General features: G+C 46.1%; 1 protein-coding gene across 2 annotated transcripts in view; it reads right to left on the bottom strand.

Moving 5' to 3' along the window:
• Window positions 1–10,767: 10,767 nt before the first annotated feature.
• Window positions 10,768–24,086, bottom strand: part of MFHAS1 (multifunctional ROCO family signaling regulator 1) — a 96,909-nt gene continuing 83,590 nt past the window's right edge. The window contains exons 2-4 of one of the 2 annotated variants that reach the window (XR_007124748.1): window positions 21,388–21,514; window positions 15,676–15,786; window positions 10,768–11,072 (exon numbers count right to left, since the gene is read on the bottom strand). Coding sequence is in view for 1 of the 2 variants with exons in the window: in XM_047715686.1 (XP_047571642.1) it covers window positions 11,039–11,072; window positions 21,388–21,514 (161 nt within the window). In the remaining variant the exon portion in view is untranslated. The remainder of the gene's footprint in view (window positions 11,073–15,675; window positions 15,787–21,387; window positions 21,515–24,086) is intronic. The other variant, XM_047715686.1, reaches the window with a different exon arrangement.

The raw sequence follows: 24,086 nt of genomic DNA, 5'->3' as shown, positions 1-24,086 counted from the left end.
TTCATCCCTTCTACCCCATTCCCTCCACCTCCCTGCAGGTAACCAATCTCATTTATTTCTGGGCTATCCTTCCTATGATTCTTTTGACACAAACAGATATGTAAATATTTTCTCATTTCCCATTTCTTTGTTACACAAAAAGTAGTAAAAAATAGAGACTCCTTGGCACCCAGCTTTGTCACACAACAGTATATCTTGAAAATTATTCTGTATCAGTCCATTGTGAGATTTTCATTCTTCTTTTATAGCTGCATGGTACCCATTGAGTGGATATATATCACGGTCTATTCAACCCCTCTTGTATACAGACCCTTGGGCTGTTTCTGATATTTTACACAATGCTGCAGTGCATAACCTCGCGCATACGTACTTTCATTTTGCTGGAGTTTATCTGCAGGATAAATTCTTAGAAGTGCAGTTGCTGGGTCAAATTATAGCTTTTTTTTTTCTTGGTTGGTTGGTTGCTAGTTTTTTTTTTAAGATTTATGTATTTGAGAGAGAGAGCGTGCGCACACACAAGCAGGGGGAGAAGCAGAGGGAGAGAAGCTCAAGCGGACTCCCCGTTGAATGGAGAGCCCACGCCGGGGCTTGGTCACAAATAGGAGATCATGACCTGAGGTGAGACCAAGAGTCAGATGCTTAACCGACTGAGCCCCGCAGGCACCCCAAAAGGTAATTTTAATTAGATAATGTGGTTAGTAGATATTGCCAGAATCCCCTCCAAGGCACTGTACTGGTTTCCATTCCCACCAGCAACGCATCAGCGTGCCTATTTCCCACAATTTCCCGAATTGAGTATATTGTCATACTTTTAATTTTCACCAATCTGGTAGGTGAGAATTGGCATTTCAGTGAAGTTGTAACTTGTATTTCCCCAATTGTGGGTGGGGTTGAATTTTTTCTCTTAAGGGAGCAAATATTTTTCATCTGTTCAAGCTATTTTGGGATCTTTTTTAAATGTAAATGATCTTTTGTGTTTGTTTTTCTAGTTTTGGTCTTCTCTCCCTTAATTTTAAACAGTTCTTAATATATAGGGGACATTACCCCTTAATCTGTGATAAATATTGCAAATATCTCTTTGCGGTTTATCAGGTACATTTTGATTTTGTTCATTTTTTTTTTAAGCAAAAGATTTTATTCTAATCCAAAGATTTTTACCATCTTTTTACATTGCATGTCAGAGGAGTTACTGCTTATGCAGAATCCTAGAAGTCACTTCTAGGATTTTGATGATTTCGGGTCTCACATTTAGGTCGTTATTCCATTTTCAATTTATTTTTGTATATTTTTGCATATGGAGTAAGAAAGTGGTCCAGTTTCATTTTTTGCATGTGGCTGTCCAGTTTTCCCAACACCATTTGTTGAAGAGATTATCTTTTTCCCCATTGGATATTCTTTCCTGCTTTGTCAAAGATTAATCGACCATATAATTGTGGGTTTATTTATGGATTTTCTATTCTGTTCTACTGCTCTATGTGTCTGTTTTTGTGCCAGGGCCATACTGTGTTGATCACTACAGCTCTGTGATATAACTTGACGTCTGGAACTGTGATGCCTCCAGCTTTGCTTTCTTTTTCAAGATTGCTTTGGCTCTTTGGGGGTCTTTTATGGTTCCACACAAATTTTAGGATTGTTTGTTCTAGCTCCGTGAAAACTGCTATTGGTATTTTAATAGGGATTGTGTTAAATCTATCGATTGCTTTGGATAATATAGACATTTAAAAAAAAAAAGATTTTATTTATTTATTTGACAGACAGAGAGCCCAAGTAGGGAGAGAGGCAGGCAGAGAGAGAGAGGAGGAAGCAGGCTCCCTGCTGAGCAGAGAGCCCGATGTGGGGCTCCATCCCTGGACCCTAGGATCATGACCTGAGCCGAAGGCAGAGGCTTTAACCCACTGAGCCACCCAGGTGCCCCTAATATAGACACTTTAACAACGTATTTTCTTCCAATCCATGAACATGGAATGTCTTTCCATTTCATTGTGTCATCTTCAATTTCTCCCACCAGTGTTTGATAGTTTTCAGAGTACAGGGTCTTTTATCTCTTTGGTTAAGTTTATTCTTAGATATCTTATTACTCTGAGTGCAATTGTAAATGGGACCATTTTCTCAATTTCTCTTTTTGCTGCTTCATTATTGGTGTATAGAAATGCAACAGATTTCTGTAGATTGATTTTGTATCTTGCGATTTTGCTGAATTTATTTACCAGTTCTAGAAGTTTTTGGGTGGAGTCTTGGGTTTTCTGGATATAATATCATGTCATCTGCATATAATGAACGTTTTAGTTTTTCTTTGCCAATTTTTTTGCTAAATATTCTTACATATATAGCTTTGGCCGTATTTCTGCAAAGCGGGGGTAGATATCTCAGAATGGAATAAAATTTGGATACACTGATGGCTTTGATAGATATTCCTAATTGCTTTCCAGAATGGTCCAACTTCCACCACCATGACCTCAGTGTATGAGTGCAAAAGAACCAAACATGAAAGGTTCACTGTTCCAGAATGTTCATAACACTAGATGATACAAGATGTCAAAACTCGGGTGGGTTTACTGACATGGTCCCTCTTAGCATCTACATTCTACAATCCAAACAAAGCAACACAAGTCTCTTTTAGATTCCATTTGGGGAGTTGAGCCTCAGAAATGGCTCACATTATAGTCTGTTTCAAAAACACGGGTTCAAGCACAGCATTCTACAGACATCCCCGGGTGTAAATATTACTGATGAAGCCAGATTTGCTGCTTTCCTTTAACTATGTTGAATTTTTACAAGACATCACCCTTGCACAGAAAATGTATCACTCCTCCAACCCCTCCACTTAAGAACTTGAACGTTTAGTTCTTTTCGCTTGAGTTTAAAAATAACACTATGATAAAATCCTTGAAGGCCAATGACCACATGCATTGGTTCATTAGCTGTTAGACTCTGCTGCTGAGGAGACATGAGTCCTAGAGGCTGGTTCCTTCAGACCGTGTATGGGTAAGAGGAAAAGTGTCACGGCCCAACCAAATCCCATTTCCTTAGGCCACTGTGTGACTGAGGCAGTTAGTCACAAGGAGAACCAGGCCAGAATCTGTGTGTGGTTCAGGGCAATTAGAAAAATGACCCTGGGGGCGCCTGGGTGGCTCAGTGGGTTAGGCCTCTGCCTTCAGCTCAGGTCATGATCCCAGGGTCCTGGGATCGAGCCCCGCATCGGGCTCTCTGCTCCGCAGGGAGCCTGCCTCCACCTCTCTCTCTCTGCCTGCCTCTCTGCCTACTTGTGATCTCTGTCTGTCAAATAAATAAATAAAATCTTTAAAAAAAAAAAAAAAAGAAAAATGACCCTGAAGTTGATGAGTCACCTCCAGTAATTTTGTAGTGATGGGACAACAGTCTAATGTACTCCCATAGATGTGACTCAAACCATGGAAGGGACCTTGAAGAATTATTGAGTATGCAGATAAGCAATCTTAAGAAGTCAGAGACATGCCCAAGATCCCATGGCTAGTTGGTGGCTCTCTGGGTCTTTAACTAGGTCTTCTGATTGTAAGCTAAGTACTCCTTCTAGTACAACCTTGGCTGCCTCCCTGGCCCACATCCACAAAGTCTTGTCAATGTCAGAGGAGCTTGGCAGAATGGGTTGAGAGAGAAGCCTGGACTCGTGAGAAGACCTCCCTTGTTATTTATGTTGCTGTCACCTGAAAATAGTTAGTAGAATTTTCTGGTGCAGCCCCGAAGCTAACAGTCATCCACTTATCCTCATGTGCGTCTCTCAGGAAGAAATAAAACGCACTTAAGAATTCAATTCTCGGGGTGCCTGGGTGGCTCAGTGGGTTAAAGCCTCTGCCTTCGGCTCAGGTCATGGTCCCGGGGTCCTGGGATCGAGCCCCACATCAGGTTCTCTGCTCAGCAGGGAGCCTGCTTCCTCCTCTCTCTCTGCCTGCCTCTCTGCTTACTTGTGATCTCTGTGTCAGATAAATAAATAAATCTTAAAAAAAAAAAAAAGAATTCAGTTCTCTGGCACCTTATTTATAGCAAATCCCCTCTATGTGAGGGGATAGCTCCAAATCAAGATTCTTTTCCGATGAGATTCAAACCGATCTGCAGTGAAGTATGTAGTCAGGGGACTGTAATTTCCTGTCCTCGACATCATTAAACCTCCGCAAGGCCATCCCATTAGCTTGTCGTGTAATTGTATAAACACAGGTTTGCCTGTTCAAAGCACTTGGAAGTATTTCATTATGCCTTCTTCATAGCTAGGCAATACTGACCACATGCCAAGGCTAAAAAAAACATAAAACGAAATAAAATAACTAGCTCGTCCCAGTTAGTGATGATTTGGATTTGTAGGAAGGCAGCTGCACAAGCCTTCAGATGCTCGCCACGGTTCTGTAGCCATCTGCTTGGGTGTGGAAGCTGGGAATAAGGGAAAAGGGTGAACGTCCTCCTCGCCTTCCTGCTCCCTTGTTCCTCTAGGTTGAATTTAATTCAATTGAACCAATTTGCATTGAAGGAATCCTGGGTGGAAGGTTCAATGATAGGCCGGGGGGGGGGGGGGGGGGGGGGAGGAGGAATCAGGCCCACTTCCCGTTCTCAAGGAATTCAAGTTCCTGTAGACGAGGTAGGCATATAAACAACTCTAACTCGGGGTGCCTGGGTGGCTCAGTGGGTTAAAGCCTCTGCCTCCGGCTCAGGTCATGATCCCGGGGTCCTGGAATCGAGCCCCACATGGGACGGAGTCTCGCTCAGTGGGGAGCCTGCTTCCTGTCCCCTCTCTCTGCTTGCCTCTCTGCCTACTTGTGATCTCTGTCTGTCAAATAAATAAATAAAATCTTTAAAGAAAAAAAAAACAACTCTAACTCAAGGCAGAACAGCAGGAGTGTCATGATGGCTATGGAAACTCTACATAGCACAACAAAGAGGGAAATTAATTCTGCTTGAGAGATTCTGGAAGGCTACATGGAAAGGGGTAGCATTTAGCAGGGGAAGGCAATTCTATGAAGAGGAACCACTGTGAACAGTAGGAGTCAAAGGCACATGGCCCAGGGAGTGCAAGGGCAGGGCACGGGGCTGGGGCTGAGGAATTCAGCATGAGCGTGAATATTATCATCTCTGACCACAAGATCAGGTCTATGCCGAGGTCCGATGTGCCTCATCTAGTGCTGGATCTCCAGTGGGCCAAACAGCACTTAGCATGTCGCGAGGGCCCAGAAACAGAGTGAGGGAATTCCTGGGAAAGCGGTCCTGCTCTGGCCGGGTATTTTTGGTGCATATGCAGAGATCCATTCAAGTTACTTCTAGCAATGGGTGGCTCATTTTAATAATGTATTTGGACTGGAACAATGGAGGCAACTCTAGGGATCCCAGACTGCCTCCAGACCCACTCACAGCAAATGCGGTCCTTGGAATGCTTTTTGGATTGGTCAGCTCTCCTCTCTTCCAGCCAGTGTCCTCGGTTTCAGCCCAGTCTCAGTGTGGAAGTGGTTCCAGTCGCCGCTCTCACCCCGCTCTCCATGTCATAGCATTCCCTCTGCTCCTGCTGTTGGCCGGCTTGGTCTCCTCCATGTAAAGTGCTAAGAGTGGGACACTTGATGACCTGGATGATTTTTGCACACCAGCACGCCAGACACCCCTGCCTCCTTCAATCAGCAATGCCGGGCTGGCAGAGGGCCAAGAAGAGCTGCAGGCAAATGTGTCTCCCTTAGAATTAGGGCGTGGTTGCCCTGAGTGTCTTAAGTACACCTGCAGAGGAAATAGAGTTGAGTTAGGTTTACCCCAATTGTCCAAGGAATGTGAACTATGTTCAGTAGGCACAGTGTTGTTGAAGGCTTTTATCAGCACAGCCTGGTGGCTCCATATCCTTTTGAATCCTCAGACTCTATCATGCTGTGGGCCAGCAGTTTAACAACTCATTGCCCTATAATATTTTCCTTTATTTCAGTAGTGTGTCTTCACTTGCAAACCTTATCACTCCATCCTCAATTTGGCTCCATCACTCCTTTTGTTCTCTGAGTCTTTCTCATATAAGTCTGTACCCTCAGCAGATTGGCCCCCATGAGTGGGCCTCGTCTAATCAGTTGAAGGCCAGAACAGACCAAAAGCCTGACCCTCCCCTGAGCAAGAGAATTCTTCCTCCAGATGGCCTTCAAACTGAAACATCGGCATATTTGGTACTTGCCAGCCTCTGTAATTGTGTGAGCCAATTCCTTATCATGAATCTTCTAATATGTATTATTGTTTCTGTTTCTCTGGTGTACCCTACCACACTGCCCTAAAAGAAACCCATTACCCCAGTAGTCGTCATCGCCTACTTCTCCCCTCACAACCTGAGATCACAACCTGAGCTAAAATTGAGAGTGGGTTGCTCAACCGACTGAGCCATCGGGTGCCTCTAGGTTATCAGTTATTGATTTGAGATTTTCCTTTTACAGGCCTGCCTATATGCAGATCCCCTTAGCTATGGCCTACAAGTTTTGGTATGTTGTGTTTTCATTTTCTTCGTTTTCGTTTTCTTCTTTGACCCATTGGTTATCAACCCCTGTGTCATCATATTTTTGTTCATGTCCCAAATTTCCTTTCCTTCCTGATGGATTGAATTTTTCACCATGAAGTGTCCCTTTTGTCTCTAGTAGCGTCTTGAAATGTGGGTGAGCTTCAGTGTCTATTTTGTCTGATATTGGCAGAGCCAGCTCTGCCTGGCTGTTTTTTGCCTGGTATATGTTTTTCCATCCTGTTACTTTCCACCTATTTGTATCTTCACATTAAAATCTGCCTCCTGTGCAGAACATAAATTTTTAATCCACATAGGCAGTCTTTGTCTTTTAATTAAGTTGTTTAATCTCATTAGGGTGCCTGGGGGGCTCAGTTGGTTAAGTGGCCGACTCAGTGTCATGGGATCAAGCCCTGCATCAGACTCTGTGCTCCGCAGGGAGTCTGCTCGAGGATTCTCTGCCTCACCCTCTGCCGCTCCACCCTCCTCACTCAACCTCTCTCTCTCTAGTAAATAAATCTTAAAAAGAAATAATCTCCTGATATTAATGATATGGTTATTAATGATATGGTTAGATTCACATCTGTCATATTGATTTTTATCCTCTCTATATCCCACTTTCTTATTCCTCTATTCATCCTTTGGTGTCTACTTTTGCATTAAGCGGATATTTTCTAGTGTAACATTTTAATTCCATTAACCTCTTGAATATATTTTAAAATTGCTTTCTTAAGGGGTGTTCTTAATCTTACAACATATGTCTTCACTTACCAGAATCTATTTCAGATTCCTATTAGCTTAGTTCCAAGGAAATACAGAAACTTTATTCCTACATAACTCCATTTCTCCCATGCTTTTTTGTGCTGTCATTGTTAATTTATGTGCTCAGCAAGTTTAAAGAACTCCTGAGTTTCTTGGTTTAAAAGAAAACCAAAAATACACAACGAGGTTCCCAAATGATGAGTTATTTCCCTGTACTACTCTCTTCAGCAGAAGGGGCAGCAGCAGTAGGACAGAGGACTCACTGCCCCCCTCTCCCCGACCCCCTCCCCAAGGGCTGTGAGGGCCCAGGGCCAGCTTCCCCAGCCTTTGGAAAATTCTGATGGCCACACCTGGGCATCAGCTTTCCAGCGGGGAGAAGGTGCATCCCCGGCCCTGAGGCTCCACCTGCCTTCTCAGGTGGAGGGGCCCAGAGTGGGCTTCTCTGCTCTCAGTCCCTCCCTGGAGGCTGGGCTCCTGTGGAAGCTGACACTTTCCCTTGCCTCTGAGCCGGTACCTGCAGGTCTGGGGACTACAGACCCCTCCCTGCGGCCCCGGCAATGTGCGCAGTGGTGGCAAGGCCTTCTGTTAAGAACTCTCTGGAGGGACGCCTGGGTGGCTCAGTTGGTTAAGCATCTGCCTTTGGCTCAGGTCATGATCCCAGGGTCCCGGGATCAAGTCCCACATTGTGCTCCCTGCTCAGGAGAGAGCCTGCTTCTCACTCTGCCTGTTCTGCCTGCAGCCCTCTGTGCTTCTGCTCTCTCTCTGACAAATACATAAATTTAAAAAAAAAAAAAAAAAAGAATTCTCTGGAAAGCAAGGTCTGCAAAGGGAACTTGCAAACGTGTGCTCAATTCCCAAGTTAGACTAAAGAGTACAGCGAGTTGCTGATAAAGGGTCTGATTGAAGAGAAAGCCCATATTCAAGCACTGAATCTGTGCTCTGGAAAGAGGCAGGGTTTTAAACAGGGACCTGTCAGTTTTCCTCGTGGGGGCTTCACCCCCCAGTAGCATGGCCACCATCCATATCCCATCAGTTCAAAAGTGACTAAAAAAATATAAGTTATTCCTAGAACTGAAATGAAAGAAAACAACAACAACAAAAAACCCCAAATAAGTAAACTCTGCAAATAGAATTGTTTCACCATTTCTTTGTATTTTTATTGAATTTTTTGACTTTTTTTTTTTTTTTAATTTCTGCCCAGTCAAGACAATTCAAGGAGAAACCACAATTACAATTTACAAACTGTGGTATGAAAAAGAACACACACACACACACACACACACACACCCCATCAGGAATTATACCAAACCCTTTCCTTTTTATTCATTCAAAAGAGCCCAAATGCACAAATGTCAAACATGAGCACTGTCATTTTTTTCTTTCTCTTGGAAAGGGGGAAAACATTTATCCTGGCAGGACTGTTACAATTCTAGGAAGTGGTTTTGATACCACAGGTTGCAGGAATAGAAACCATAACTAACATGTAGGGTGTTTGCGAGGCAAGGGACAACTCCATCTGCAAAGTCTCCCCTTGTGCTTGGCCTTGGCTGGCTGTGTCATCCCAGGTACGGAACCACCTGCATCAACCCTGACCGTTCCAGTAGAGCAGAGCGTTTTCTGTTATCTCCAACCCTCCCCTGACCCCGAAGCAAGGTCTCCGGCTTTTCTGGAGCTGCTTCTGGTCACGTGTGACACCGAGATTTCTCCTTATACTGCTTCTCTAGGGTTCAGATGACAGCACAAAACATCACTTGTCCAAAAATAGCAGTTATTAAGAACATGGGCATTTACGTTCATAAGAATAACACACATTTTGCACGGTATGTCACCCAAAGGAGCATTTTTTTTTTTTTTTCACTTAAAATGGTCCCCTGGGGAGTTAGCCCAAAGTCACATTCTTCAGAGTCCTTGCAAAAGACTGGTCAAAGTCAGCTCATTTGACAGTTTCGGAACCCTCTCGTGCCAATTACAAAACTCCTATGCCCAACAGCTCGATGGTCCCTAAAACAATTAAATGTTACCATTTGGCTTACACGCACACACGCGCGCGTACACACGCGCGCACACAGAGGCGCACGCATGCACACGCTCACACAAGAACTGTGACCAAGGGATTAAGCAGGTGAACTTGTGACTGTGTTCTAACAGGAAGTGAGATCTCAAAATCGAGGTGGCATATTCAAGTATCCAAAAATGCAGAAATAGTCTGAGATCCCATTTGATTTTATGACCGTGAGAAATCACACTCGTTTAACCGAGGTTCTGGCGTTAGTCAAGTCGACTCCTGGGGCACCCAATCTACAGATGTCAGCTAGGGAACTTCCCCAGGGCAGCCACTTGCTAGCTGGTTATTCTTTTTAAAAATACGTCGAGACCTCGTATATTGGCATTACAAGAGTCAATACTTTACAGAAGGAAAAGAAAAACATCAGCTTACTCACTTTTCATGCCTTACACTGCGGATTAACAGTTTGTTTTACACCTTTTTCCATCCACACGCAGAGGAGACAGCTGCAAACAGAGTCCTTTACCTTCGTCAAAGAACGTGTTACTACTGCGGCTGATACGTTTGGCCCCGATTTGGAATGGATAAGAGAGCAATTTGCTTTGCTCTTCACGTTCTACTCTGTGGAGACTGAACAACAAAGGTTTTACTAGTTCCTGGCAGGTGACCATCCTATCAGAGGCAACTCACTGTCTTAAGGTCTGACAGCCAGACGTGGAGGGCTATCAGGGCGCTCTGCTAAGTTTCACAGACTCTGTTGCAGAGAGACAGAGAAAAGGACTCCTTAGCAAAGCCCTCTGCACAATTCACAACTGACTCCTGATTACCTTGCGCTATTGAAAGACTAAGGTTTCCCATGGACTCGTTGACCCCTCTGTCCCTGTCCCCTGAAGAATGCCAGCACCGGGCCTCCATCAGCACACCAGTTGTGACAACTCACTGTCGAGAGGAAACCCAGCCCGGAGCAAGGACCACTCGGCCCGGCGCTGGTAGACAGGCGGGCAGAGCGACCCTGGAATCCCACGGGCCACCCATCAAACCGGCTTACAGGCAGGGGACCCTGATTTAAAACAAGGGGAGGAGACACCTGCCATACACATTTAAGGTTCTTGCTGATTACTGGTAACCTCTAGGACCTCCATACTTAATCCATGGACAGAGAGATTTTTTTTTGTAATCTCAGAAGGATTAAAGAATAAAGAATGAACAAAAAGGTCTTATGCTAAAATAAGAAATCAGCCCCATCTTGGCACAGTTCTCATGCAGAATATCGCACCCAGTGTGAACTAACGCTAGAAGCATCAAACTGTATAAATTTAAATGTATTTGCATATTATAAAAATAAAGATAAACATATACATATTTTACACTAGTCACGGAACAGCAATGAACGGTCAGTCGATCCCTCTTTCACATTTAACAGAACTGAAATCTGAGTGCTCAAAACACGGCCACCTAAACGAACTATGGCTTTTATGTGGACAGAAAACAAAATCCCTGAGAAGCCATTCGACTTTTTTTTTTCTTTTCTTCAAGTAGCGCTCTCCTCGGAGGATCACAGTTCTGAGGTTCAGGTTGTAAAACATTTGCTCCATGTTCTCCCCTAGCCTCCCCACTGCTCCCCGCTCCCTCTACAGGCCAGGTCTGTGTCCTCCTCTGCAAGCACCCCACGCGTCGATTTGCTGGAGTTCATGGGACACACGCGCGGGAGCGTGGGGGGTCTGCCAGGTGTGAAAGATGGTCCAGGTGAGTTCGGATGCTGTCTTTTCTCCACGGAAATTCCACAGCCATAGAAGTCATTGGTTTCTGTGCTTTTCACCAACATTCTTCCTATATGGGTAGATGAGAAGAAGGCAGAGCAATGACAAAAGGTGAAGGGAGGAGCGTCTCAATGATAAGAACTGGAAGCAATCATAGGACTTGGGTTTTTTGCAGATTTTAATTTCTACTTCTGGAATTCCTTGTAAAAATGTAAAGGTTGGGGCACCTGGGTGGCTCAGTGGGTTCAGCCTCTGCCTTCGGCTCAGGTCATGGTCTCAGGGTCCTCGGATCGAGCCCTGCATCGGGCTCTCTACTCAGCAGGGAGCCTGCTCCCCCTCCCCCTCTGCCTGCCTCTCTGCCTACTTGTGATCGTTCTCTCTGTCAAATAAATAAATAAAATCTTTTAAAAAATGTAAATGTCAGGCAACTCATGATTCTTCAAAGGAAAACGTCTTTTCATAGAAAGCTAGGCAAAGGCTTCTGTTCATAACACGAAGTTCAGACATACAGGGGAACTCTACTAATCAGTAATAACCACCTAATCCATTGTCATTCCACCGCTGAACTAGACTTCTAATCAAGAGCCCCAAACTCTAACCCTGGTCCTTTCAAGAAACATCCACAGATGGATGGATGGGAACACACACACACACACACACACGTGCGCGCACGTAATAACCCGCTAGGAGTAGGCATCTATCCTGAAAAGTGAGAACTCTTGGTTTAGGATGTCTATCTCACCTAAAAGGCATGAATTCCCTTAAAGTGTCAGAGGCAAGGCTGTCAAACCAAAAGCCAGAGACAGATGAACAGAAAATGAAGAAATGCCTGCACCGCCACCTAATTAAACAGAGTGGCATTCAATTCAGACCAAATGGTTAGAGGGAAAAATGTCCAAGGCCCCCATCTCTTATATCAGCTTTCCTACAATGACACGCAGACCCTCCATGCTCCCCCTCTCTCAGGGCTGCTTGATTTTTAAGGAGACTGAGTCTAATATTAGCAACATTACCAAAAATCTGCACCTTCCGTTTACTGACTGCTTACTCCATGCCAGGACTCACACCACTCACTGCGGTGCCTTATTTGATGACTCCTCGATCCCGTAACATGCCCATGAGGTAAACCCCATCCCCCTCTGCATTCACCAAGAAGGAAATTAAGGTTCCAAGAGGGTAAAGAACTTGCCTGCGGGGACGTAGAAGTGTGCGGCAGGGCAGCCTTTAACGAGGGTTACTGGACTCCCGAGAGCGCTGGACAGCTAAAAGCAAGGTGGGGATGTTTGGGGCCCTCCGGAGAGTTTCCTGTTTCTCTGGCACTTGGCCCTGAGGACTTGTGAAGGCCTATTATTATAGTAAACGTCCCAGTAGAGAAAGTTTTGAAAACTGACTCAAATTCAAGTAATAACACAATAAATCTAATTCTAAAGAGGATGGCAGTGTGGAACTCATGCCTTCACCAAGCAGTTTACCTTTGGTCGTCGGAGCGCTGTCGGTGGGGGGGTGTATGCTGGGCAAACATTTTCCCGCTGACTCTAATGAGCCTTCAGCAACGCAGACAGCTATGTCTGGCTGTCTGTTCCCCTGAGCCACATGTAGGACAGAAACACAAGAATGTCTAAGCAAGGGTGCCCAGAGGGAAATAGTCCACTCTTCAAGAGAGGGGGGGAAAAAAAAAGGAAAACCAGTTTGAGTGTACTTCCCCACTGATACCACTTTTCGTGTTCAGGCCCTGGGGGAAAGGAAAGAGCCGTCACATCACCCACCTTCCCCACCTCACACTGCTTCTCCATCCCAAAAGACCCGCCTCCAACGCTACTTCCCGGAACTTTTCTCAATCCTTCCTGGCAGTGTTCTTTGCTCTCGGTGCCCACAGGACTTTGCTGTGGCAGGGATCACATTTTGGTTGTAATTAGAGCCTCCTGAGTTTGTTTGGTTATGTCTCTGATTCCCCATCTCCCCAAAGAGACGACTGGATTCGTGAGGGCAGGGTCTGGCGGGCTATCTGCAGCCTCGGCGCCTGGCACAATGCCTGGAGGGTAAATCCTTAACAGAGTGTTGCTGAATGAATAATGAATAAGATGTGATGAGAAAGTCACGGGTGAAAAACACCTCAGATACGAGACCATTACTGTCATGGTGGCATGTAGGACGTGAGGCGAGGAGTCACTGATTCCAGGCAGAAGGGTGAAGGATGGTGTCTCCAAGGAGCTGACACATGCCCTTGGCCCTAAGGACGATGGGCCTTCACCAGGTAGGAGAGGAGGGGTGGCAGCTCGCCATCAGCCGAGAGCCAGCCAGGCATGCCCTATAGTGGACCCTTCCCACAGTAAGGGACTGTCGCATGTGTCAGCAGGGTGGCTGGGGGCTGTGAGTCGTGCCTGGGGGTTTAAACCGGGGTCTGTAATCACCGGGAGGCCATGAAAGGCTTTTAAACAGAGAAGTGGCAAGATCTGACATTGAAAGATAATATTGGTTTGAAGGAAAAAAAGATTAGAGAGATGGAGGCGAGTTGGGACTCAAACACAGGTATCTTGGTAGGAACAGGTGCATCGAGGGGAAAGCAAGGGCCAAAGAGAAAGTCACCTGGTCTCATGTCAAGGCACACTGAAGAGATGGGAGGACAGGCCTCAGCAGAAGGCCGCATGGGGGGAAGAGGAAGAGGGAGGCGTTGCAGCTGATGGACTCTTAGTGCAGCAGATGGGGGCAAAGCAGCGTCACTCGCGAGGCGGGAAGCACAGACCGATGGAGAACACGGAGGGCAAAGGCCGTTATTCACACCCACAGAGCCTATGGGGCTCCCAGGGAGCTGCAGTGGGCCGCTGGAAAGAGAGGTCTGCCCGGAGGCTCAGACCCACAATCCTCCCAGGTGAGTGAACCTGCTTTTCCTGGAATACAGCACAATTCTTCAAGGCAGTTAGAAGCTTAGGGGACACCTGAGTGGCTCAGTGGGTTAAAACCTCTGCCTTCGGCTCAGGTCATGATCTCAGGGTCCTGAGATCGAGTCCCGCATCGGACTCTCTGCTCAGCAGGGAGCCTGCCTCCACCTCTCTCTCTGCCTGCCTCTCTGCCTACTTGTGATCTGTCTGTCAAATAAATAAATAAAATCTTTAAAAAAAAAAAAAAGAAGCTTAGGCTGAAACTGCAGCTCTCCCATGTTATATCAACAGGTTTCTTATTTTCTGTTTTCTGATGCTTTGACATCTGGATCCTGGCTGACCCTAGAGGGATAGAGATGGCAAACAACTCCAGTGTGAGTGTGCCTCTCAATACAGACCAACTCCGCAGAGCCCACGCCCTGGGACCACTTCCTTTATCAGGCTCCGACAGCACAGGCCGCTGTCTATCTGTCCTCCTCACTCCAGGGCCACATACCAGACACCTAGCGACTGCTCCTATGCCCCACAGCCCGTTGAAACGACTCTGCCTGGCCACACCCAGCCAGCATCTTCCCACAGAAAACACAATACAGGCTCCTGCCCAGTTCCTCCTGCTCTGCCTCAGGCCCGACTCCGGCGCTTCCGCAGGGCACTGTCCATCATAAGCTATCTTTTCCATGGCACTCTGTTATTACACTACATTTTCAAACAAATGTGTAAGAACTTGGTGTGAAAACAGCACCGACCTGGGAGCCACGCCATGGGTTTTAGGCCCAGCTGTGCCATTCGGTACCTGTGACTGTCAGAATGTGGCTTGGTCTGGCGCCCAGAGCTCCCCACCTGATATTACGTAAAGGGTTGTTAGGAGCATTATGGGTTAGGGGGCTTTGCTCTGAGGGTCCACCGGGCACCACAGGCGTTTGTGATGATGATATGAAAGAAATGATACCACTCATCTCCTCTTTCTCCCATGAAGATGGGGTTAGGACACCGCAGGGGCCCTTAGACACAGATCCTCAAGGGGTGAAGGGGAAGGGAAGCCAATATTCTTCCCTACCTACCCAGCACACATGTTTACCTTCCCCGGGCAAGGACTAAGTGCTGCTAGGTAAGTCAGTGAGCACATTTCATTCTAGGATCTAGATCTGCATTTCAAAATTCTGTCTTTTAGGAGTACCTTGATACGCTACCCACAGGGCACACCACCAACATTCCTGGTAGGAAAAACAGCAACCGAGTTTACTGAGTGCTGTGCACTCTGTTGGCCGTGCCGACCGCTCCCCTCGCAATGGTCTCTCTCAATGCTCCCAACAGCCCCACAAGAACCGCTTCTGGACCCTGCAGCTGACAGGGTCTACAGTCATGGCACCAAGAAATCGCGAAGATTCAAACTCAGGCAGTGGTAAGTCCAGAGCCCAACCGGCCTTGAGAAACAAAATGTGAACACTACTTTTAAAAAGCTATTTGCTGTGTGATCCACTTGAGATTTTCCTGATGTTACATCCATGCATCATGAATTTTATTAAATGACTTCTTTTTTCCAGCAAGGAAAGAAGATGACTCATGCATGCAATATCATCGTTTTTAGGCAAAAGAATCAAGAAGTTTCCTTATTCGTAATTTCCAAAGGCTTCTTGATTCTGGATAAGCAAAGGGTTTGTCATCTTGAAATGCACCGCTGTACAAGATCTCTTCATCCCAAACCCCACCCACCCCTGTTTTCCCCCTAAATTCTCGAGTCCTTAGGAAGCCCTTATCTATTTAAGAAACCCTCTCTGCTTCCCAGAGACTTACCCTTAAAAACTGGTGCTCCTAAAGTCACAGATTGGGTACAGTAAAAATGATGACAAAGGGGAGAGAAGCACTATCTTTTCCACTTAATTTTCCAAGAAAGTATGGAGATACCTAAGCAGAGAGGGAACAAATTCTAGTATCAGTGTGGCTGGCGGGGCACTAAATCACCCGAGAGACACTATTTCTCCTGGCCTGTGAGCACAGCGAGGCAATGAGCTGTCTTACTCCTTACAAAAAAACACAGCACATCCACGTGATACACTCCCCAGGCCACCTCCACATTTAGCTCCCTTCCTTCTGAAATACCATTCCCACCCATTGTGTTTTACTGCTCTGTGGTCAGTGAAAGATTCTCCATCGTTATAAAGCCAAAGTCATGTTGCTCCACTGATTTGAAAAAAAAAAAGAAAAGAAAGAAAATGATCAAGTCCCTACTAACTAATCTGAGGGCTGTCTAACATATTTTGCCTGTTTATCGGATGAAATAAAGGCCACAGTCTTTCTTCTATTTTTTATAAAAGGCTGTTTCCATTGGTCTTAAATATCCTTATGTCATAACAATGGGAATGCCAAAATTCCTATGCGAGGTCATCACTATATCTTTGGGACTACTTATGAACAGTAAGAAGCTGGAATTTACTGGGGTCTTGCTTGAATTGGGAACACTACAGTATGTACACAATGACCCAAGTTTCAAAAGTGGCTCTGAAAGGCAATGTCTCAGCCCTGCCTTTCATCCTCATAGTTTCTGGAAAAGGAGAAAGCTTATTAGCTCAACAATCTTCAAACCAGCCAGTGTTTTCCAATCCGGCCACATACGAACTGCCCCGATCCCGAATGACTTCTGTGGTCGTGTCCACCACCCCACACAGATGTGGGATTCCACCAGAGAAATGGCAGCTGGCAGGATAAAAATGATCTAGTTCCATTTCCTGTATGTTCAAGGGTGAGTCCATTAAGAAACCACATGGAAGGGACGCCTGGGTGGCTCAGTTGTTAAGTGTCTGCCTTCAGCTCAGGTCCTGATTGGGATCCAGCCCCGCATTGGGCTCTCTGCTCAGCAGGAAGCCTGCTTCTCCCTCTCCCACGTCCCCTGCTTGTGTTCCCTCTCTCTCTGTCTCCCTCTGGAAAATAAATAAATAAAATCTAAAAAAAAGAAGGAAGGAAGGAAAAAACCAACCAACCAATCACATAGAAGAATGTAGACTCCATTTTAGGATGCCTTAAGGTAACACGTTTTTATATGCTGACCTACTAAATTCTGTCTCTTAAATGAAACTCAGGAGATATAACTGGGTCATCTGGCCGTTTATTGGAGTCTATACTTTACTTGCTAGCGGTGGGGTTGGTCTAAACCTCTCTGGAAATGAAAGAGAGGAACATTCTATAGGCACCTAAAAATAAAAAACGAACAGTGAGCTGCCATTCGCCTAAAGAAGCTCACGCGTCCCTTCTGAACTGGAATTTTATGTGTCTCAACGTGCAGGGCAGGTGGGATAAAGGTAGGAATTTACAAACAAAATTTTTAAAAATAAACTTAAAATGAATTGACTTTCTCCTTACTTTCCCCACTGAAAGGATATTTTCGCCTCTTGTGAGACGTGTAATGTCCAAGACTCAATATCCCTTTCGTGTCTCCGCATTGGTTAGGCTGGCCATTCGGAATTCCTGGAGGATGAGTGTGTGAGGTGTTGGAGGGGCTGACAAATGAGATGGCGAGAAACTGTTCACAACGTACTGTGTATCAAATCACCGCGATGAACGTTTCAAATATCTTACAATTTTACTGTCAATTAGACTTCACTAAAGCTGAAAAAAACCAAAAGACCAGTGGCTACCAGGGGTTAAGGAGGGAGGGAGAGGAAGGCGTCCTCTGACTCTCAGGGCACTGGAAATAACGGTTTGGGTACGATAATGGAGGCTCCATAAACCCATGGGATGGAGAGCACCGAGTGTGGAGCCTGATGTAAATTGTGGTCTCTGGGTGATGACGATGTGTCTGTGCAGTGTCATCCACTGTCACAAGTGTGCCCCTCTGGTGGGGGACATCTAAGCGGGGGAAGCCACAGTGTGTGGGGGCAGGGGGACGTGGGATCTCTCTGTACCATCTGCTCAGTTTAATTGTGAACCTAAAACTGCTCTACAAAATAAAGTTTGTGTTTTGAAAAAAAAATGTCATCTATACTACAAAAAAAAGAAAAAGAAAAAATGATCTGAAGAAGACGGACGTCCCCCACTTCACTGCTGATGTCCAACAAATGGGGGGCTGGAAGCAGGGTGGGCGAAAGACTGAACTAGATCAAGAGGAACACCTTTCTAAGAATTGCTTTGAAACTCATAAATCTGCTTCATATCAACACACCAGGCGGCAAAGCCATTCCTGAAAGTGACGCAAGACATTTCTTGACTGCGCGGAACTAGGTGTTGCGTGAGATGGAAGCGGCTGCAAACGGGCACACGTTTCCTTCAGGAGTGATAATGACGTCCTACCTCTAACCGTGGTGATGGCTGTGTGCCACAAAATAATGTGTCAATAGCCACCGCATTATTTAAAAAAACATACCAGACTGAATCCATATATCCTTAAGGAGGACAGAATTTTTCAGCCAATGTGCTACGAGGTGAATTTTCCCCTCATCCCAAAGGCAAATATCCTTGAAAATCAGCCCCGAAGAGCCAAAGTCTGAAGGTGACTCACATTTCTATCTGCTAATCGGCGAAGAGGACAAGAAGCCACTGAGCTCCTCAGTTATTCCCCCGGACGGTGAGGGAGAAGAGAGGCATCTCATTCATGGACCTTTTCCCAATGGAAAGCTGGCTCGCCAATCACCAAAGCAAAAGGGAAAAGGATGTAAAAAAAACCACTAACCTACTCTTTTATTCTCTGTCTCTTCCCACAGGGAAATAACACACAGAAAAATCTCAAAATGAGAATTAGAAAAGCTTGGAATTTTTAAGAAAGAGCCCATCAAAGAACAGTGGTCGATGATTTTTCTAGCACACGGTAACCCCATTATTTTATACATGGTCAGAGGCAGGCTCCAAGTTAGATGGCAAGTCTCTGTTCTGACCAGTAAAGGAGAGGAGTAAGTTGGTTAAAGAGCTTGGACTGTCTTTTCAGAAACCACCATGAGGTCGAGATTGATGGTGCTGGAGGAGAGGGTGATGATTCTGATGGGACTCTGGAAGACTTTTCGGGCTGAGGCCTGCTGGGCTGGCGTAATTACTAAGAATGCTCCTGTCACCCTCAACCCTTTTCTGATTTGAGCAGTAAAATACTGACCCATGTAGCACGGATCAGTGTTGCCTTGGTGCTGACAACTGGTCACGGACCAGAGAGAGCCTCTGTAGCCAAGGATAAAGACCACTGGCGAGGGAGCACCGCCTTAGAGTCAGGGAGGGGATCCCAGCAATCAGAAAGCACAGCGTGCACACATTTGAGATCAGCAGCGGGACTACCATTTTTCAGACCTGCGCCTGGCCCTTCCTCCTGAAAGTTTTTATCCATATGCCTGATTCAGAAAGACAGCTCTCCACTACCCACCTGCGTTTTCTGGGATGACGGAGAAGTAAAAGATCTCTCTGCCACGACTTGCTCAAGTTAACCTGGCTGGAGTTCCAAAGGCAGTACAGTAACAGCCCACCCTCCCCAGTTCTCCTGCCTGCTGGTAGCCCCAAGTCTAACTGTTGGGGTCAGACCCAAGCAGTGACCCCACAATAACTGTCTCCTGTGGCAGCTTTCCTCCTCAGTCCCCCCAATCTCCTACTTTCCATGCCCTGTCATCTGTGTGTACATCAGACCTCTGCTGGGCAGGGCCGGGCCTGCCTGTATGTTGGTTTCCATGGATATTCCTTCGTGTAGAACTGAGACTCCACGTCAACCCTGCCGTCCACTGTATGACACTTAAAAAAAAAATGCATTTTGAAATAAAACTACTCCCACAGCTAGGTCAAAAGTAGCTTGATCCCTAAAGGTATTCTCTCAGCATCCAGACGTTGGAGGCTACATGGCTCTGATGACCCAAGACCTAAAGCTGCTTATTCATGTAGGTACAACAAAGCGTGCAAGACAGACGGGCTGAGAGAGCTTTCTCCCGGCCAGCCTATGGCTGGCCTAAATGTCCTTCTGCGGCAGGACGGCGATCAGCCCCGGGGAGAAGGCCGATCAGTGGGCTCGGTGCCGCGGCGGCTTCTCGTGCAAATGGACATGTTAACTTCTACCTCTATCTCTCTCGCCTCTTTAATGCCACGCAGCTATGGCAAAACAAGCCTTGGCTGAGCTCAGGACGATCTCCGCCAGCACAAAGCGTAGTGCAAACTACTGCCCTCCAGGTCAGAGCTGCGACGTCCTTAGCCTTTCCCCATGTGTGTCTGACAGAAAGGGGCAATCCTATTGCTGTCGTTTGACAGGTTCGGGGCAGGGGATGCTCTGGTTAGTATGAAGCTACTGTGTAATCCTAAGAAGTGCCTCGCGATTTCATAGCGTCTTGGGGGCCCATTAGTGACGAAGGAGACCGTGTGCAGCAGGTTCGCTGAAGCAGCGTTCTGCACACCCAGCCTTAGCTAAGCGCCCCCCTCGGGCACTCAGTGATGTTTTCCAGCAAAGACGAATTATGGGTGTTCTAATGAGTCACCCCATTTAGAGAAAGGGGTGCCTCTTCCATAGCTGTGAAGGAATGAGCGCCCGCTGACCCCTGGCTCTGCAGACGACACACCAGAGTCAGGAAAAGGGACACTTCGGGGCAGAAGCATGAGCCCCATTCTACCCAGGGCTCTCTGGAACGCAGCCTCGCAGTAAGTTTCTCAAGATGAGGAGGACAGGTCACTGTTTTCAAACGCAAACTTTGGAAGCACCCTATAAAAAGCTTATATATATGCAGAAAAAAAATTCTATGTGTCAACTAGAAAGAAAAAATGAAAGTCTGCTGTCTGACTACTTTGCGGGACAAATCACGTGGCTGCCGTCCCCCAGATAATGAGATCTGCTCCAAGAAGCCTGTGGCTGCCACTTTCCAAGATCTGCGGTGAAAAGGTATTTCACCTCAGTTTAGCAGTACCCTGTTTGCTTCCTAATACTACAAAAAGAGACAAAAACTGAACCCAGGATGAGTCTGATGTATAATTACTAAGCTAACCCTGTGTCCGAGTTAGCTCATACATGTATGTTCTCCATGTTTAAGTCTGTCTGGGGGAAGGTGGCAGCTTCCTTCTGCACAACCCCTGATTATTAAGGACTGAGAATCAGAGACCCACAGAGAAAAATAATTTACTACAGATTTTCTGTAGGCTTTCTTATTTAATGAGCCCTCACTGTTCTCACTATCCATTAAAAAAAAAAAAAAGCTCTTTTTGGATTCATATACCTGCAAATATACTAAAAGTCAATTAACTGCATGCTTTAAATGAGTGAACTGTCTTGTATGTGAATGATAGATAGCTCAATAAAGCTGCTAAACGCTCTTTTATCAGCAAAGCGAAAAACAAAACAAAACAAAACAAAAAAACAAAAAACCCACAAACAAGGAAAAAAAAACACACCTCCTAGTTTGCTAGGAATAAGCAAGCCACAGTGTCTCTATCACCTAGAGATCTAGGTCTGCCAGGGGGAGTCGTCAGGGTTTGCCAACACGTACTTGAACTTGGCTTTCTGTTGTCATAACCACTGAGGCAGGATGGGGAGTGAGGGACGGGGGTACCACATCTGGAACTCACTTAGAACAAGGGCTGATCACAGTCGGTGTAGGTGGGTAAACCAAGGCAACATTCACTCGCTCGCTGCCATTCTTAGGGCAAATGATCTCTGCCACTCCTTCCGGTCTGGGCTGACTCAGCAGCTCCCCTGCAGGAAGAGAGAGAAAATGCATTCATGAGATGCACCTTAGGAATGGGACCATTTCACTGAGTGTTAGAGCGCTGGGGGGTGGGGAAGCAGGGAGGAGAGCAGGTACTGAGGAAGCAAAGGGTCCGCAGACAATGGAGTCCAAGAATAAATATGCCCCCGGGGATCACAAAACTGGCCTCGCTCCCACTCCACTGCCTAAATTCTCATCTGCGTCACCATGGAGAACGTTCTTGTGGTTGTGGCAAAAGGGCCATCGTTCCAAACAAAGAGCCTCTGCCACCATTTTCCTCACCTTCTTTTTCACAGACTGACGCCGGAGATCTTTATCTAGATGTCACGGCCAAGAACTGAGCCAGGATCCCTAGAGCCCCGGGACGCAAGGGCTGCTAAGGAGCTTCCTGTAATTAGCATTCGGGACAGATGGGATTGGGGCAGACCGTAGCAGCCTTTTGACAAAGACCTGCAGAAATGGTCTCGAAATTCAGCCCACTAGAAGTGCTATCAAGGTAAACAGCCCAGCTCCACACGGGCAAGAGGGCAAGAGGATTTCTTGGGTAGGTGTGTGTGCGGATTTGAAAGCACCAGCTTAAATACTATGAATAAAGGGGTCTAGTAAAAACAGACAATTAACTTAATGGATCACCACAATACCCCCGGGGCTCTGCATGCCTGGGATATAATCTCTCTCCGACTAGATCATTAAATCCCTAAGAGCAGTGATGACTTCCCTTCCTTAGTTTCCCCTCTCTCGTCCACTTACTGGGCAGCTGCCTGACATCTCTCTCTCTTCTCCTGGCTAGCACGGTGCTCTCACTCACAGAAGATGCAATAACCAGCTTCTAGCTGAGGATGGGAGCTGTTACTGCCTAAGTCTCCCTACTTAAACCGAGACGTTAAATAAACCAAACTAAGGACACAAAAATGTATGTCAACTAGGCAAAGATACTACTGAAAATAAGATGTCAATTCTTTGGCAGCCATCACTTATAGAATGGACCTGAGATTCTAGCGATCCCCAAGTTAAGCCAACAAAGGATAATAATAAAAAAAAAATCCTTTGCCTCAAAATATCCTATTTCTAAAGGCCCCACCTTCAGCAGAACCCACAGTAATAAAAGCACAGCCATGTGCTGGCCCTTGAACTTTGAACCTTGAGCTTTAAATGTTATTTATTTATTTTTAAATTAAATTAAATTTTTTTTTTTTTTAGATTTTGTTTATTTATTTGTCAGAGAGAGAGCACAAGCAGGGGAAGTGGTAGGCTGGGGGAGAAGCAGGCTCCCCACTGAGCAAGAAGCCTGATGCAGCGTATGATCCCAGGACCCTGGGATCATGACCTGAGCCAAAGGCAGACACTTAATCCACTGAGCCACCCAGGCATCCCGAACTGAGAGCTTTAAATGTACATCTCGTTTCATCTGTGTGATGTCTCTATAAGGGTTACCCTCATTTTACAGATAAGGAAGCTAATGGTCAGGACGTTATATGGTGTACCCTGAGTCAAGGGCTAGCAAGCAGGCAGACTCGGGATGTGACCTTGGGAAGTCCTTTCTGGGGAGCTTACTCTTCGCCCTCACCCTCCGAGACCTCCCAGAGTGGGAACTGCTTCTTCATGCCAGAACACGTCTCCTAGAGGAGTACTTTTAAAACAACTATTTTTAAATAATGAACTAAGCATTGACATATTTGTACTTTTATGATAAGACATTTGTTTCCTGCTTTGAGCATTTTTATATGGTTTTGGATGATATGAACTGAATAGAATTCGAAGTTCCTTAACCAAACTACTGTCAACACCCAATTACTGCAAAGTTAATTTAGCATGACTAGCTTATGTCATGGATACATGGATATCAGAGCTAAGCTCTGACACCAACTAGGAAAAGAGTCCAAAATATAAAAATGCAAGTTAAGAAGGCAAACGCTAAATGCTATCAAAGCAATAAAACAAACCAAAGTAATAGCACGTTAGAGCTGGATGCAAAGTTGGAAGTCATCGGGCCCGAACACCATGTTCTCAGTCAGAAACTCTCTGAGTTTAACGTATTTGTTCCAAGTCCCACAGTGAGCTGCGCGTCTTTGACCCAACCCAGCCGCAACGCAACCAGGACCACAAGAGGGTGCCCCAAACACCGCAGGCCTGGTAACACCCTGGTCCTGGACCGCTCTCCCCGGATCCTTAAGGAATATTTTCAATTTGCACTTTCCGTCCCAAGACTACCCCCAAGGCCAGAAGCTTCTCCTGAGAACACTCTCCTACTTGGAAGTTCATGCAGCCTCTCAGTGGCCCAAGAGCCCAGGATCCAGTTGTGGGTGCCCAGACCCCACTCGGGCACCCACCTCCCTCACAGGGGCTCCCTTGCTGGCTCTACTGCAGGTTTCCGTGAGCAGACCCGTTTGCCAGAGCTGAAATAATCTGTAGTAGACTTAGTACTAAGCATCCGTTATCAATTTTTATTAAACCAACAGCTTTAGTGCTCCCCTCCCCAGATTCCTAGTATCAGACAGAACCAGGTAAGCGGCTCTGTTTGGGTCCCCCTCCTCCCAGCAGCACCGCCAGCCACAGAGG

This window comes from Lutra lutra, chromosome 2 (genome assembly GCF_902655055.1).
Source record: "Lutra lutra chromosome 2, mLutLut1.2, whole genome shotgun sequence".
NCBI classification, from domain to species: Eukaryota; Metazoa; Chordata; class Mammalia; order Carnivora; family Mustelidae; genus Lutra; species Lutra lutra.
This window is presented reverse-complemented; position numbering and strand designations above follow the sequence as displayed.